The sequence below is a fragment of the Convolutriloba macropyga genome, chromosome 15 (genome assembly GCF_964194025.1).
Source record: "Convolutriloba macropyga chromosome 15, txConMacr16.3, whole genome shotgun sequence".
NCBI lineage: Eukaryota > Metazoa > Xenacoelomorpha > Acoela > Convolutidae > Convolutriloba > Convolutriloba macropyga.
The window spans coordinates 8,748,449-8,765,760 of NC_134482.1; the positions used below are offsets into that span (position 1 = coordinate 8,748,449).

A 17,312-nucleotide genomic window follows, 5' to 3' on the forward strand; every position below is an offset into this window, starting at 1 on the left:
GCTTCATTTTTCATTGCTGAGACTGCGGAACAAGACCAGCAACTCAACAAGCAGCAACACTCAAAAACATGTGGTTAAAACCGCTATACATGAATCGAAAATGTGAGCATATTTACTTAAAGCGCAATAGATAGATAAGAAGCGTCATTATCGAAACTAAGTAGTAGAACAAAGAATCTAAATACGGGCTAACTAAAAAAACAATTTATATTAAAAAAAAAACAAGTACCGTCAAAGTTGTTAAAACAGTAAGATACAAATCAAAGCCAGTACATAGACTCAATTATGCCTAATCAGAGACCCAACGAGACGTGCCAATAACTACACTAACTGATAGAATAAAAACCTAAAAAAGTAAGCAACATTTTAAAATTGACAACATTTTAAATTTTCTAACTTTTCGAAACAAGTAGTGTCAGAGTTGTTACAAATGTTTTATATGAAACAAAACCACTGAATGAAACGAAACCACTTTTGGTCATCATGGAGCCAATGAGAACTACCAGTCATGACACTAAGTGGCAGGACAGCCAACTATAAAAACGGACAAAACTCAAATACTCAATATTTCATGAAAAAAAAATAGCGTAAGTCACGTAAACGGATAACTGCACAATGGTAAATTCAAAAACAAAGAGTACGCGCCAACTTTTAAAAACATTAGCGCCAGAGAAATCCCAAAAACCGAAAACTTGTTCAAACTCTGTTTCGGCACTAAACTTTAAGTCAGAAAATTTGATGCCCTAAGCTTTTAGCTCCTTTTCTTACTCTAGCGTGACTAAAATCAGTATTCTAATTTGCGTTTTCATTGACTACAAGTCAAAAAGGTGTTAACAATGAGAAACTCGAAAATTTGTGACTTCAATGGAAAAACCAATCGACCTTTACGAGCCATAAGGACAAACATACATTAATAACCTCATTGAAAAACAAGACTAAACATCAAAATTTATTTTGCACCAGAAAAACAAGGAGAGGCAAACAACAACAACATGTTAAAAAGAATTTCAAAATATTCTCGAAAGCCACTTGGTCTTCAGGATATCGGAAGCAATTTTGCGCTCTAAAACCTGCGAACAACGGCGCCCCGAGTTCAAAAGGAATTTGTGCGCTTTATAGTAAAGAAAGACGAGAAAGAAAACAAAATTTGAAACAAAAAAAAATGAAAAATTCTTCAATTTGTCTTATTTTCCCAAAACTTATATTCCCAAGAACAAGTTTTAGTTGCAAAATGTGATAAAACTATTAATTTTCAGGCCAGCAGAAACCTTGATCTAATTGACAAATGGAAGACAAACATGGGTAACATTTATTAAACGGTCTAGAAATAGGAAAAAATATCATATTGCTTAAAAAGTTTCTTGAGGCTAATACATATCAATTCATTTGTTTGTTGCTGGAGTTCAAGCAACGAAAAAGTCAATACAGCCGTCATATTGACCAAAGAGTCACCATTAACCCCACTGATCTCAGATGACATTCAAACGAGGCGAAAAAATTGAGAAAAATGGACGATAGCGCTGTGTCAAAAAGAGAGTTATACTAATTGCAATTCAATAGTCTTAGGATTAATGAACACAGCCGATTATTATCATTATTATAGGTTTACGCACCATTTACAAACTCAAAAGTGCTTTCAAAATCAAAGATTGAAAAATTTTTCAGTTTTTCCGATAATCAAACTCATGGGGTATTTATTAGTTTCATTTCAAAGGGCAACTTATTCCATTCAAAAGGAAGAACAAAGCTGAATGATCTTCGCCCAAATGCAGTACTGAAAATAGGAACCATCAACTTGTTTGCATATTGGCATCTGGGCATCTTATCATTTCGGAAAACTAATGCGCAAAGAAACACGAAAATTTTCCACGGCTCGTGAACCAAACAACAAACAAAAAGTAGAATTTTGTAGAGGACACGTTATTTCATGAGTAGCCAATAAAATTGTTTGATATAATTTGCTGTTGGTGAATCAGGTGATAGCCTAAAAATGAGACGACATTCTGAGTTCATTATACGCTGTAATTTCTGCAAACTATACACAGGTAGCCCATAGTACAGTGAGTTGCAGTAATCTAGTCGCGAGAGAACGATTATCCGAACTAACTCAATCAACGACTTTCTGTCGAATGTATCTCTGATGGAATAAATTTTTCGCAGGAAATAATAACATCTACGACATACAGAAAAAAATAGTTTCGTATACGAAAGTCTGGAATCTAGGTTGAAGCGCAACAAAGTAACATTATTAGAAAAATTGGCGTCTGCTGGAAGTTCAATATCGCTATTTGAACTATTCTTTCTACAATTAAACATCTACTCAATCGGAGCTTAGCACCACTGAACCACTTTTGCAGAGTCGTAAGTATCAAATCAAAAGCCGCCTGATTTATCGAAGCAAAATATAAAACAGTGTTATCGGAATAAAAAAGATAATTGACATCAAGACGTTTAAAGAGAACTTCCAGCGAAACAAGATAGCATGAAAAAAAACAACGGGACCTTGAAGATCCTTGAGGAACACCCGTTTTTATAGTTCTTGGCATTAAATATTTACCAGCAATCAAAACTTTGAGATCTACTACTCAGATAACTATTCATATAGCTAATCACTATCTTTGATACCTAAACTTGTTTCAAGAATCGAAAGAAGTAATTCATGATCGGGAGTGTCAAAGGCAGCTGATATATCAAGTAAAACAAAAAAAGAGCTTTTTGTCCTCTAAATTGAGGAGCAAACCATTCGTCACCTTAACGAGGGCTATTTCTGAAGAAAAAAAACTTCCTGTAGAATCTTTGGGATTTACTAAATCGACTTCTTTTCAAGGTGTTCAAGAGTTTGCATAAAAGCGCACCCATTCTAATAGGTTTAAAATATAACTTAGGTCTCAGATAGTTCGAAAACTTGAAAAATCTTCAAAATTTCCTTTCTTTAAGTGGAAAAAACCCGCCTTCAGCGAAAAATTAAGAAGTTTCAGGAGTTTGAGAAAATAATAATCTAGAAATGACCAAACAATATGTGTCGGAATGATGTCAAGTAGAGATGTACTGTTTGAAGACGCCGAAACAAAAATTCTAAACTAACTTATCGGCAACTCTGTGAACGAATTCATTGAGTTAACTTCAGATTTTAGGACCTACTGCAGTGGGAATCGATGCAATAATAGATTCCACATTCGATATAAAGAACCCGTTGATTTTGTTTGCAGGCCGTTTTTTGTTACATATTTCGGGAGCTGTTCCACATTTTGACCAAGAAGCGAATTTAAGATGGCAAACTTTTTACGGCTAAAATTTTCCATCTACGCATGCATTCTCAATGGCTTCATTAAAAAATTTTCAAAATACATACCGGTAACATTTTCATATTCAGCTTTTAGTACAGATGTTTTCGACTTGCTATAATTTCGCTCTACTTTTCTCTTCTTTCAAACTCAAAAGCTCGTCGTCAAAAAATGGGCACTGATGATCAGTAAATGTTGTTTATTTTGAGTGGTAGAACGGAATCTAAAATCTCATCACACCTTAGTTTCATATCCCTTGCTTCATCAATACTTGATGCGAAATCAAACTTTAAGCACGACTTCAGTAACTTCATAAAACCTTCACAGTCAAACTGCATCCAATTTCTATGAATCAACTGTCGTTGAGATTTGCGTTGTTTCACATTATTGGGCGAGGAGCAAATAACGAACAGTCCGAAGAAGTAATGAAGCTACTCAATTTAACATTAATGAAAATATTGTTTGACGCTATAACATGCTCAACAATCCCACCACTTCTATGCGTTTTCTCGCAGACGTACTGAGTTAATCCGAAAACTTCAAAAATGAGATTCACATTTTCGATGCATCGTTATTTACAGTCAGTGGAATGTTAAAAATCAGCCAGAACAATCTTGTCGAATTGTAGCTTTTTTTCTTCAAGAAGAGAATAGTAAAGTGATCAATGAAAGATTTACCTTTAATCCAGGTGGTCGATAAACAGCGATTAATAAATAGGTGGTAGCCCCATCAGTTAAAGAGGCATAACAGCATTCATGAAGCAAATTCTTCAAAATTTTCCAAAGGAGATCACATCCGTAAAAGAGGCAAATTCGACCTCCTCTTTTATTAACCCTTGGTGCGCAAAAGAAAAAAAATCTTTGGTGACAACAATGCTGGAGAATAAAATCGTCATCTGAGTTATTCGTAATCCACGATTCTATAAACACTCCAAACTAATTTCATTTACTTCCGAGAGGGCATTTACATATTTTGTTTTGTTCCTGACAGAGCGTACATTATGTAGACGAAATTTTAGTTCTGTAGATGTTTGTTTCGTCCGTTGTTTTAATTGAGGACTGGCTATTAGTCAATTTTGATCCACTTTTTTAGTCAATCACGGGCGGCTTCATTCAGGTATCTTGACACCATAAGGCTTTCCGACAAGAGAACAGTTAACACAACTTTCTAATCATCAAATTTAAATACGCAATGGAAAGCTTTCAGAAGAGCTTCTGACTTCAAAATTTGCCGAATATGAAGTAGTTCAACATTATTTTCTACACAGTATTCCTCCATTTCTGATGCTGTTATGTTCTGACTCAATCAACCTACATATAAATGAAAACACGTTGTGGGTTTTTCGACACCCATGACTGCTGGATTGTTCAAGATTATCAGCTTTTCGCTCTTTGTTTTCTGTCGCACTGTGATAACTGTATGAACTATCGTTTTGATTACTGACGGGTCCACTTATTGCAGCTTTTAGAAAATGGAATCCCGGCTTCTTTATCAACGCTATCTCATTGCGTAGCATTGTCACCCTGTGAATCAGAAAATCAACACAATCGAGATTTTCCTGTTTGCTGTTGGTGAACCAGGTGACAGCCTAAAAATGAGACGACTTGCTGAGTTCATTATACGCTGTAATTTCTGCATACTATACACAGGTAGCCCACAGTACAGTGAGTTGCAGTAATCTAGTCGCGAGAGAATGATTATCCGAACTAACTCAATCAACGACTTTCTGTCGAATGTATCTCTGATGAAATAAATGTTTCGCAGGAAATAATAACATCTACGACATACAGAACAAACTTGTTTCGTATATGAAAGTCTGGAATCTAGGTTGAAGCGCAACAAAGTAACATTGTTAGAAAAATTGGCGTCTGCTGGAAGTTAAATATCGCTATTTGAACTATTCTTTCTACAATTAAACATCTACTCAATTTTATTCGAGTTTAATCGGAGCTTAGCACCACTGAACCACTTTTACAGAGTCGTAAGTATCAAATCAAAAGCCCCCTGATTTATCGAAGCAAAATATATAAGTGTTATCGGCATAAAAAAGATAACTGACATCATCAAGACGTTTAAACAGAACTTCCAGCGAAACAAGATAACATGAAAAAAAGAACGGGACCTAGAAGAGGCTTGAGGCACACCCGTTTTTATAGTTCTTGGCATTAAATATTCATCAGCAATCAAAACTTTGAGATCTACTACTCAGATAACTAATCATATAGCTAATCACTATCTTTGATATCCAAACTTGTTTCAAGAATCGAAAGAAGTAATTCATGATCGGGAGTGTCAAAAGCAGCTGATATATCAAGTCCAAAATAAAAAGAGCTTTTTGTCCTCTCTAAATTGAGGCGCAAACAATTCGTCACCTTAACGAGGGCTGTTTCTGAAGAAAAAAAACTTCCTGCAGGCACTTTGGTATTTACTAAATAGACTTCTTTTCAAGGTGTTCAAGAATTTGCATAAAAGCGCACACATTCTAATAGGTTTAAAATATAACTTAGGTCTCAGATAGTTCGAAAACTTGAAAAATCTTCAAAATTTCCTTTCTTTAAGTGGAAAAAACCCGCCTTCAGCGAAAAATTAAGAAGTTTCAGGAGTTTGAGAAAATAATAATCTAGAAATGACCAAACAATATGTGTCGGAATGATGTCAAGTAGAGATGTACTGTTTGAAGACGCCGAAACAAAAATTCTAAACTAACTTATCGGCAACTCTGTGAACGAATTCATTGAGTTAACTTCAGATTTTAGGACCTACTGCAGTGGGAATCGATGCAATAATAGATTCCACATTCGATATAAAGAACCCGTTGATTTTGTTTGCAGGCCGTTTTTTGTTTCATATTTCGGGAGCTGTTCCACATTTTGACCAAGAAGCGAATTTAAGATGGCAAACTTTTTACGGCTAAAATTTTCCATCTACGCATGCATTCTCAATGGCTTCATTAAAAAATTTTCAAAATACATACCGGTAACATTTTCATATTCAGCTTTTAGTACAGATGTTTTCGACTTGCTATAATTTCGCTCTACTTTTCTCTTCTTTCAAACTCAAAAGCTCGTCGTCAAAAAATGGGCACTGATGATCAGTAAATGTTGTTTATTTTGAGTGGTAGAACGGAATCTAAAATCTCATCACACCTTAGTTTCATATCCCTTGCTTCATCAATACTTGATGCGAAATCAAACTTTAAGCACGACTTCAGTAACTTCATAAAACCTTCACAGTCAAACTGCATCCAATTTCTATGAATCAACTGTCGTTGAGATTTGCGTTGTTTCACATTATTGGGCGAGGAGCAAATAACGAACAGTCCGAAGAAGTAATGAAGCTACTCAATTTAACATTAATGAAAATATTGTTTGACGCTATAACATGCTCAACAATCCCACCACTTCTATGCGTTTTCTCGCAGACGTACTGAGTTAATCCGAAAACTTCAAAAATGAGATTCACATTTTCGATGCATCGTTATTTACAGTCAGTGGAATGTTAAAAATCAGCCAGAACAATCTTGTCGAATTGTAGCTTTTTTTCTTCAAGAAGAGAATAGTAAAGTGATCAATGAAAGATTTACCTTTAATCCAGGTGGTCGATAAACAGCGATTAATAAATAGGTGGTAGCCCCATCAGTTAAAGAGGCATAACAGCATTCATGAAGCAAATTCTTCAAAATTTTCCAAAGGAGATCACATCCGTAAAAGAGGCAAATTCGACCTCCTCTTTTATTAACCCTTGGTGCGCAAAAGAAAAAAAATCTTTGGTGACAACAATGCTGGAGAATAAAATCGTCATCTGAGTTATTCGTAATCCACGATTCTATAAACACTCCAAACTAATTTCATTTACTTCCGAGAGGGCATTTACATATTTTGTTTTGTTCCTGACAGAGCGTACATTATGTAGACGAAATTTTAGTTCTGTAGATGTTTGTTTCGTCCGTTGTTTTAATTGAGGACTGGCTATTAGTCAATTTTGATCCACTTTTTTAGTCAATCACGGGCGGCTTCATTCAGGTATCTTGACACCATAAGGCTTTCCGACAAGAGAACAGTTAACACAACTTTCTAATCATCAAATTTAAATACGCAATGGAAAGCTTTCAGAAGAGCTTCTGACTTCAAAATTTGCCGAATATGAAGTAGTTCAACATTATTTTCTACACAGTATTCCTCCATTTCTGATGCTGTTATGTTCTGACTCAATCAACCTACATATAAATGAAAACACGTTGTGGGTTTTTCGACACCCATGACTGCTGGATTGTTCAAGATTATCAGCTTTTCGCTCTTTGTTTTCTGTCGCACTGTGATAACTGTATGAACTATCGTTTTGATTACTGACGGGTCCACTTATTGCAGCTTTTAGAAAATGGAATCCCGGCTTCTTTATCAACGCTATCTCATTGCGTAGCATTGTCACCCTGTGAATCAGAAAATCAACACAATCGAGATTTTCCTGTTTGCTGTTGGTGAACCAGGTGACAGCCTAAAAATGAGACGACTTGCTGAGTTCATTATACGCTGTAATTTCTGCATACTATACACAGGTAGCCCACAGTACAGTGAGTTGCAGTAATCTAGTCGCGAGAGAATGATTATCCGAACTAACTCAATCAACGACTTTCTGTCGAATGTATCTCTGATGAAATAAATGTTTCGCAGGAAATAATAACATCTACGACATACAGAACAAACTTGTTTCGTATATGAAAGTCTGGAATCTAGGTTGAAGCGCAACAAAGTAACATTGTTAGAAAAATTGGCGTCTGCTGGAAGTTAAATATCGCTATTTGAACTATTCTTTCTACAATTAAACATCTACTCAATTTTATTCGAGTTTAATCGGAGCTTAGCACCACTGAACCACTTTTACAGAGTCGTAAGTATCAAATCAAAAGCCCCCTGATTTATCGAAGCAAAATATATAAGTGTTATCGGCATAAAAAAGATAACTGACATCATCAAGACGTTTAAACAGAACTTCCAGCGAAACAAGATAACATGAAAAAAAGAACGGGACCTAGAAGAGGCTTGAGGCACACCCGTTTTTATAGTTCTTGGCATTAAATATTCATCAGCAATCAAAACTTTGAGATCTACTACTCAGATAACTAATCATATAGCTAATCACTATCTTTGATATCCAAACTTGTTTCAAGAATCGAAAGAAGTAATTCATGATCGGGAGTGTCAAAAGCAGCTGATATATCAAGTCCAAAATAAAAAGAGCTTTTTGTCCTCTCTAAATTGAGGCGCAAACAATTCGTCACCTTAACGAGGGCTGTTTCTGAAGAAAAAAAACTTCCTGCAGGCACTTTGGTATTTACTAAATAGACTTCTTTTCAAGGTGTTCAAGAATTTGCATAAAAGCGCACACATTCTAATAGGTTTAAAATATAACTTAGGTCTCAGATAGTTCGAAAACTTGAAAAATCTTCAAAATTTCCTTTCTTTAAGTGGAAAAAACCCGCCTTCAGCGAAAAATTAAGAAGTTTCAGGAGTTTGAGAAAATAATAATCTAGAAATGACCAAACAATATGTGTCGGAATGATGTCAAGTAGAGATGTACTGTTTGAAGACGCCGAAACAAAAATTCTAAACTAACTTATCGGCAACTCTGTGAACGAATTCATTGAGTTAACTTCAGCTTTTAACTTCAATAGAAAACATATCCTTGGTGACAACACTGCTTGAGAATAAAATCGTCATCTGAGTTATTCGTAATCAACGATTCTATAAATACTCCAAACTAATTTCATTTACTTCCGAGAGGGCATTTACATATTTTGTTTTGTTCCTGACAGAGCGTACATTATGTAGACGAAATTTTAGTTCTGTAGATGTTTGTTTCGTCCGTTGTTTTAATTGAGGACTGGCTAGTAGTTAATTTTGATCCACTTTTTTAGTCAATCACGGGCGGCTTCATTCAGGTATCTTGACACCATAAGGCTTTCCGACAAGAGAACAATTAACACAACTTTCTAATCATCAAACTTAAATACGCAATGGAAAGCTTTCAGGAGACCTTCTGACTTCAAAATTTGCCGAATATGAAGTAGTTCAACATTATCTTCTACACAGTATTCCTCCACTTCTGATGCTGTTATGTTCTGACTCAATCAACCTACATATAAATGACAACACGTTGTAGATTTTTCGAGACCCATGACTGCTGGATTGGTGTTCAAAATTATCCGCTTTTCGCTCTCTGTTTACTGTCGCACTGTGATAACTGTATGAACTATCGTTTTGATTACTGACGGGTCCACTTTTTGCAGCTTTTAGAAAAGGGAATCCCGGCTTCTTTATCAACGCTATCTCATTGCGTAGCATTGTCACCCTGTGAATCAGAAAATCAACATAATCGAGCTTTTTCTTAACGGCTGTAATTCTGTCCAGCGCAGATAGTTCTTCAGTAAAGATAGGAGTACAACCAACACATGGCCAGTAGATCATTCCTTTGATATTTGCGGTACTTGAAATTCCCAAACAACCAAAGTGAACATATATTTTCCTTCATTTGACACAATGATTTCAATGTACCTTGCAAGGCTCGTTACAAATATTGCAGAGGTTCGAGCGGTGGCGGAGGCACCAATTTAACTTGGGATAAAAGGGGGACTAAGGAAACTGGCTGCTAGGGGCTTAAACTAATGAATCGAACAAATGTGGAGAACACTCACACCAAATGTTTGATGGGGTTTTCCAGCTGCAGGAGGAGTGCTGGGGGAATGGGGTTAGCTGGTGGGTGGGGCGGGGGGGGGGGGGGGTCAAACTAAATTAAGACCCGTCCTTGAAACCATGAAACTGTCTTTCGGTCAATCGCATACTTAGATACTAATAAGGCGTAAGGCTCTAAGAGAGCTGCTCAGCCAATTAATGCCTTCGGGCGCTACATGTTTATCCCGTTTGTGAGGACGAAAAGTTAAAATTCAGACGAAAAATCGGTGAAGCTTAATAACTTAATGAGCTAATTCTTTGCACATTTAATAGTTTTCAACACGAAAATTTGCAAAATCTATGTTTTGCATTTTTTTCCTAATGAAAAGGAAATTTTCACGATACGATCAAGTATTTTGAGCTATATTTACACATTCTATTTACCTACCATCTTCATCCATGTCAATTGGATCGGGTTTAGCAGGTTTTGTTTCTGGATTCGGATCAATTTCACCCGGCTTTAACTTGCGAGCATCGTGACCGTCTTCTCCTTTCTTCTGAGCTTGGTCTCTAGAAAAAAAACCTCAGCTTAAACGAATTCCCCATATGAACTTCCAGGTACGGCAGCAAATAATTTTCACTGTGAACACGTTGACCAGGCCATGATAGCAAATGCCTCAAATTATTTTCAAACAGAACACGTATTCTAAAGCCATTTTTCATAAAAGAATTTAAATCCAGCGTTGAAAGATTCCAGTTTTCAAAAACTTTCACTCACAGCAGATATTCATATCTTTCCAGGCATTGAGCAGCTGTTCTTCCCACAATAGGTGCAATTGTACGCCACTGAGTAGGCATCAGTTTCGCCAAGTGAAGCAGCTTCTCGTCTTCCTGGCGGCTCCATTCTGTCTTCTTTATACTGGGATCAAGCCATTCATACCTAGGAAAAGTAACAATATGTGAGTGCATTGCTATATAGAAATATCCTCCATGATCGAATAGATGTGACGTTCCGGAACGCGCAATGTCAATTAAAAGCAAGCCGTTGAATAGCTTGAACTTAACATAGTATGAAACATTTAAAATCAATAATACAATGTTGAGATATTTCAGTACAACACCCCCTTTTCTACCATGATTCCAATAGAAGATCCGACAGCGGGATGCCAACTCATTAAGCTCGCGCCGCGGAGCTCGAGTAATGAGCTACACAAAACTGCGAAGGAAACGTTATGATGCACGTATCACATCAGAAAATGAACCGCTTATTCTCTGATTCTTACTGCCGACCTATGGACGGCTTTTGATGCAAATGGAACAGCTCCTGTAGTGCGAAAGAACGCAAGAGGACAGAACGTAACCTTTTCAGCCTCAATAATTCGGTTCAAATTTCAACTTTATGCCGGTCTGTTGATTTATATAAATCAGGTATTCTTTTACAGCTGCCCCTAGCCAGTGGATTAACGTCATCATTTCAGCTCAAAAAAGTCTTTGTGGAGCGCAAATCAAGAACTATAATTGCCTGCATATCAAATCAAATCAGGCATAATCAGGGGTTTTGTTTGCAAATGGTGATGAAAGATCTCCACTTCAACATGATTCCAAACTTCATTGAGCACGCTATTTTGTCAGGAAACTCATTGGACAGGAGGTGGGCGTGTCCCACTTTCGGAAAACTCACAGCACGAGCTGAATGAATGCTTTCGCTTAAGCACAGGATGCGGCATTTTGAGAGGACCTGGTCCATATCTGAAGGCATGTCCATCTCTGAACTTTCCCTTTGTTAGGTAGATATTGTATTACTTCAATGGAAGCATCTAGTCCGAACAATGCTCGTAACTCTTTTTCAAGACAGAGAATATGCAATCTCCGCTGATACGATCTCTGAATTTTTTCTGGCAAATTTTTCTCAAACAAATAGGCGCTTTTCAATTCCAAACTGTTCTGATCATTGGCATCGTAGTTCTTTTTCTTTTCTTTTCTCTACTTCTTTTCTCTTTATTAACCATTGAAGAATAATTAGGACCGTGTACACCATCCGGCAACGATGGATGTAGGTCGGAACATAAGGGATGATGAGTAGCACTTAGCCGGATGCTGCACTCCAAGCTGTTCCCCTCCAGACAGTGTAAAGACGGCCCAGTCACAAAAATAACTAACAAGTGGAAAGGAAAGCACCAATATATATAAATAGCACACATAAGGAACTGGTAAGGAAGAAGTAAAATAAAAATAGGATATCAAGGAAGGAGCAAAAGAATAAAGTTAAGCAGTCATACACTCAGTGCAGCCTTCCCTCCTCCACGACGGCGCTAATCGAAGTCCCACTGAGAACACGAGGCTTGAGGGCGCGACATCCCCTCAAGCAGAGAACACAGCTCCTCAGAAGTGCAAAGCTGATTTTCGTTCGGATGTAGCTTATAGTGTCGGCGTACGGCTCTCCGCGTTTTTCGCTTATTTTAGTTGCTTGCTAGTTGTTTCATAACGCGCGATGCTGATGGCCCAGCACCGCCCGAGCAAGCAAAAACATGTGCGTTGAAACTGCTGTGTTCGGTTTCGCGGATTCGCTCTTCGTACTTATTTCGCTTGATGCTCTCGTGATATTTGTATGCATCTTTTATGGTCTTAGGGCAGCTCTTCGCGTGAGGGTTGAAAATCTTCATATCGAAAAAAGTGCGATTAAAGCGGGAGCCCCACAGTCCGTTTGCCTTGATGTCCAGTCGAGCGTCATCATTAGTGGTGGAATTACTCGAGAAAATTTCTCCATCGAGCGACTGAAGTTTTGGCTCTATCTGGACATCGTGGCAGACGTCATCCATCAGGTTTGCAAACACGTCCCTGATTTCGTTGTGACGTAGCTGCGTATACCCGCCTTTGGCGCAATGTTGGGCATGGGTGAGGCTAAAATCTTTCCCGCATTGGCGTATAGCTGGCGTGTTCTTCGCTTCCCAGGTGTAGCGAAGTGCTATTCCATCACGGAACTCAGTCTTCGTGAGGTCGAAACCATGTTTTGATAAGGGAAGCGCGTTATGCCAGCTAGATGCTCCTTTCTCCGAGGCCAGCTGGATGGTATACTTCATTTCTGGTAGATTGTTTTCGATTCCGGATTTTTTCGAGATGAGTTCACGTTGCATGTCTGCTTTCTGTCTGAGACTGATCTTGGTTTGTTCTAATTCACATTGTTGAATATCGAATGAATTATTATTAAATGACGCCAACGGAGTTGAGAGTTCAATTGATTTCTCAAGATTTTTATGAAGATCTTGTGGGAGGGCGATGTTGAGCCCACCCATTTTGAGAGGGAGAGAAAAAAGTTCTTTCCTCTTGGATTATTTCTTTGCCGACGATGTTCGGTATGACTCGGCCCAGCCGCTCCTCTACCTTGTCCAGAACCCCGTCCATGGAGGGTGTAGTACGCAAGAGGAAGCTCAACTTCTGTTGAACCCCCTCGTCCAACATGCATAGGCATTCTGGGGAGAGGTGAGAGCAAATTGACCAAGTCTGTCCAAACTTTTTGTGTATTTAATTTCTGCATCTTTCAGGAAATTTTTACTGGCCTGAGCTACCGATTACTGATCCCAAGACTCGAGCGCCCTGCGTGATTTCCACATTTGTGCCTGCAAACTCAGTTGACGCTTGGCGCTCGCCTCCTGGCTTAATTATCAACTGACACTTCGGAGGATTGACAAGATATCCGTACTTGGGACCAAGCTGATTGAGCTTGTCGAAGAGTGCCCTGATATCTTTCAACTTACCGACGACGCTACCATCATCAGCATACCATTTTTGTGTCAAGGAGTCATTGTGAAGTCTTGATATAAGGGGTAGGATTGCGATTCCATACATTGCCATCGCAAAGGGATCACCTTGTGTCGTACCTTCCTGAGACAGAATGGTCAACTTACCGATGTAGAGATGAGACGGATGGCTATAGGAATTCTGCAGGGCAACAAGCATTGATGGGCATAAGGCTTTCACGTTCTCTAATGCTGTTCGTCTATTGAGCACACTAAATGCGTTTTTGGCATCAATTAGTAGAATTACTTCGTTTTCGGGATCATAACTCTGGCGAAGCGAATGTATGGCATGTTCTATGCAGCATTTCTGGCCCAAGCACAGCTGCATGTTTCCACCGAGGGATGTTAGATCTTGCCTGATGCAGTCGACGATTATGCGTCCGGTGATGCGACGCATTACTTCACCAATACCAATAGGTCTCACACCTGGACATTTATCCAGAGCCACTAGTCGACAACGATTGTATGCAATCAAATCATCTGGTGGTATTATGGACGTGGCCAGCCTCTTAGCAAGATTGGCAACAAGCTTGCACAGGTTCGTGGATGTCTGCCCGAAAGCAGAAAGTAGTCTACGCCAGTCATCGGCATCGAGACCTGAAGGCCCGGCACTGCCATGAGTCTTCATTGCATGCTTTCGGACAAGCCTAGCACTGATTTTGTCGAAAACATCGGGGAGGTAGAGAAGCGTGCGTAGATGTTGGCTCTGAATGCAGTTGGGCTCCAAGGGTTGCCCTTCAGGATGTTTGTCGCATAAAATCTCGAGGACCGGTCTACCGTCTATGAGATCGGTAGGTGCGAGCACGCCGCTTTTATGCTCATCTGAAAGAACGCGAAGAGCATTACTGATCTTACCACGAGACATGAAATCGTTGAACATCTTGAGGTCAGAGTGTTGCTTTTAGTTCCTTGAATTCATTCTTATTTGGATTGCCTTCGCTTCACAGAACAGTTCTGAGAAGTTACAGCTGTGCCATGCACGCAGTCTACGCTTGATGGTCTTATTGTTAGATCCATCGTCCGTGTTCTTTGTTCGACTGAGAGTTAAGTGCGGAAGTATCATACAGAGGGTCAGAGATATATCGGATCTTTCCGTGTCTACGGCAATCGGGGAGAGGACACTGTGAAGGGCTTCGGCGAACTGTTCCCCTGTCTTGTTCTTACTGAGCGTGAAGAACGATGGCTTCCATGTGACGACCTGGCGGTATATTTCGCGCACTGTTACCGCGTGATGAGGCTGGAAGTTATCCCAAAAATTATCCGATGGCGCGGCGACGGAACGTTCGGGGGCGTGCGATGTTGCAGGATCTATGAGTGCAGTGTTGGGTACGGTCAAATCATTGTGTGGTGCCGGCGTTGCGATTGCTGTTTCGGTGGCTGCAGTGACCTCAGAGCAGCTTTTGCAGCTGAAATTTTTGGTCCACTCTTTCGCTGCGGCTAGGCCACTGCATTTCACGTGAAAATATTTATAACACGTACGACACCAGACGCCTCCCCTACGTAGGGGACCCTTGCAGAGTGGACAATGGGTTTGATTCCTTTGCACATCAAGTGCTGCTCAGTGACGTAATGCCATTCGAGCTTTACTCGCTTATCCCATTTTTGAGAAAACGCCTGGATGGGGTTCCAAACAGCCAAAAAACTTCCTTTGCACATCAATTTTGGCATCGTAGTGGTTCACATTAATGAAGGTTCACATAAATGAATAGCCATCTTTCTGCGACTTTTTTTCAGAATATCGTGGTTCTCAAATGAAAGAAGTTATATTAATAGATTACTAGCCAAATTGTCTGTTTCTCGATCTTATAGAATGAAATGGCCAATGGCAATTTAAACTTCGTAGTTAACAATTTCATAGAAATCGAGAAACGGAGTTCGTAACTACTTCGAATGGGAGAAGCGGCAATTGACCACATCTAAAACTCCAAAATGTACGAAAGGCTGCATGATTAAGTTTTTTTTTGTAGTGGGGGGAGGGGTAGTACGGGGTCTGGATGGGGTTCCAAACAGCTAAAAAAACTTCCTTTGCACATCAATTTTATGTCTTCTTAGCGGCTTTGTTGAATTGTACACTTAGACACTAGAGCTCTAAAAGCGCTGCTGTGACATAATGCCATTCGAGCTTTACTCGCTTATCCAATTTTTGAGAAAACGTGAAAAGGGTCAGACTAAAAATAAGTCGAGCAAAAAAATTGCATAAAAGACCGCAGGACTAATATAATTGCTAAACCTCGAATGAAAGCAATTAACAAACATAACCGACTGGCGAGCGGTTGGCTTGGTCAGTAGCTAGCCACGGGGGGGGGGGGGGTGCACCGGGGGCAGCACTGGGTGGGGGGCAAAAGCGCGGTGGGGGGGGGGGGTGGAGCCAATAGTGGGGGTGGGGGGTCAACAAAGGGGGGGGGGTGTCAACCTCTAAGAACCACTCCTCACACCATAGGTATAAGTCTCCAAGACAGTTTGAGCTGAAACAGACCTGAAAGGCTCTAAGAGCACATAATGCCCGCTGGGCGCTACCTGTTTATCCCGTTTTTGAGGACGAAAAGTCAAAAGCGTCAGACGAAAAATTGGTCAAGCGAAAAATCGCATTAAAAAAAAAGACCGACAGGACTAATATAATTGCTACAAACTTCGTTTGAGAGCAATTAACAAACTTCGTTTGAGAGCAATTAATAAGTATAAGTCTCCAAGACAGTTTGAGCTGAAACAGACCTGAAAGGCTCTAAGAGCACATAATGCCCGCTGGGCGCTACCTGTTTATCCCGTTTTTGAGGACGAAAAGTCAAAAGCGTCAGACGAAAAATTGGTCAAGCGAAAAATCGCATAAAAAAAAGACCGACAGGACTAATATAATTGCTACAAACTTCGTTTGAGAGCAATTAAAAATGAAGGTATTTAGGTTATCCAGCAGTCACATGACCTTATGTTAGAACTACTTCGTACAGCTGTAGTTTGTCTCCGTTTTTCTCTCCTTGGCAGTTTGAGCATGCACACAATAATTTCCAGGCGCATGGGTTGTTCTCGATGTACTTTTAAAAGGAAAAAGTAAAGCTCTGACAGTTTTCTGAAACACTTACCATCGCGATTTGCACTGTTTAGCGGATTTCCTGTGCAGCAACGAGGCAATTCGAGACCACTGATTGAGACCATATTTCATCACAGCTGCCTTCAGGATCTCATCCTGAAATGATTGGAATGTTTTACGACATACAATTCGACCCTAAAACATTGATAAATTGATACTAGCCTCTGTGTTTCGCCATACTCCTCCTTTTATGGTTATACGCGTCATTTTGTCTGAAATGTAGAATTCAATCAAATATTAAGGGATACAACTTTGGCTCTCTTTACGCTTTCCTGCCAAAAGCACTAATTTTAAAAACATGACAAAAACAAACTAATTTTGGTAAACCTTTCCAACCAATAGAGCATCTATTGCATTTTTTTCCAGTTCATTGACATTGCAACTCCAATATTTTTGTTTTCAACCAAGTGTTGAACATCAGCTTTAACAATTTTCACAAATGAAATGTATTCTTTTCATTATTCAACTACCGCAAAAC

The 17,312-nt window shown here is 39.2% G+C and overlaps 1 protein-coding gene across 1 annotated transcript in view; it reads right to left on the reverse strand.

Annotated features, from left to right (window-relative positions):
* The window catches only part of LOC142354592 (cell division cycle 5-related protein-like), a 68,942-nt gene extending 51,877 nt beyond the window's left edge, over positions 1-17,065 (reverse strand). The window contains exons 1-4 of the mRNA XM_075406920.1: positions 16,997-17,065; positions 16,827-16,930; positions 10,731-10,892; positions 10,401-10,522 (exon numbers count right to left, since the gene is read on the reverse strand). Of these exons, the coding sequence (XP_075263035.1) occupies positions 10,401-10,522; positions 10,731-10,892; positions 16,827-16,930; positions 16,997-17,041 (433 nt within the window). The 5' untranslated portion in view covers positions 17,042-17,065. The remainder of the gene's footprint in view (positions 1-10,400; positions 10,523-10,730; positions 10,893-16,826; positions 16,931-16,996) is intronic.
* Between the last annotated feature and the right edge of the window lie 247 nt (positions 17,066-17,312).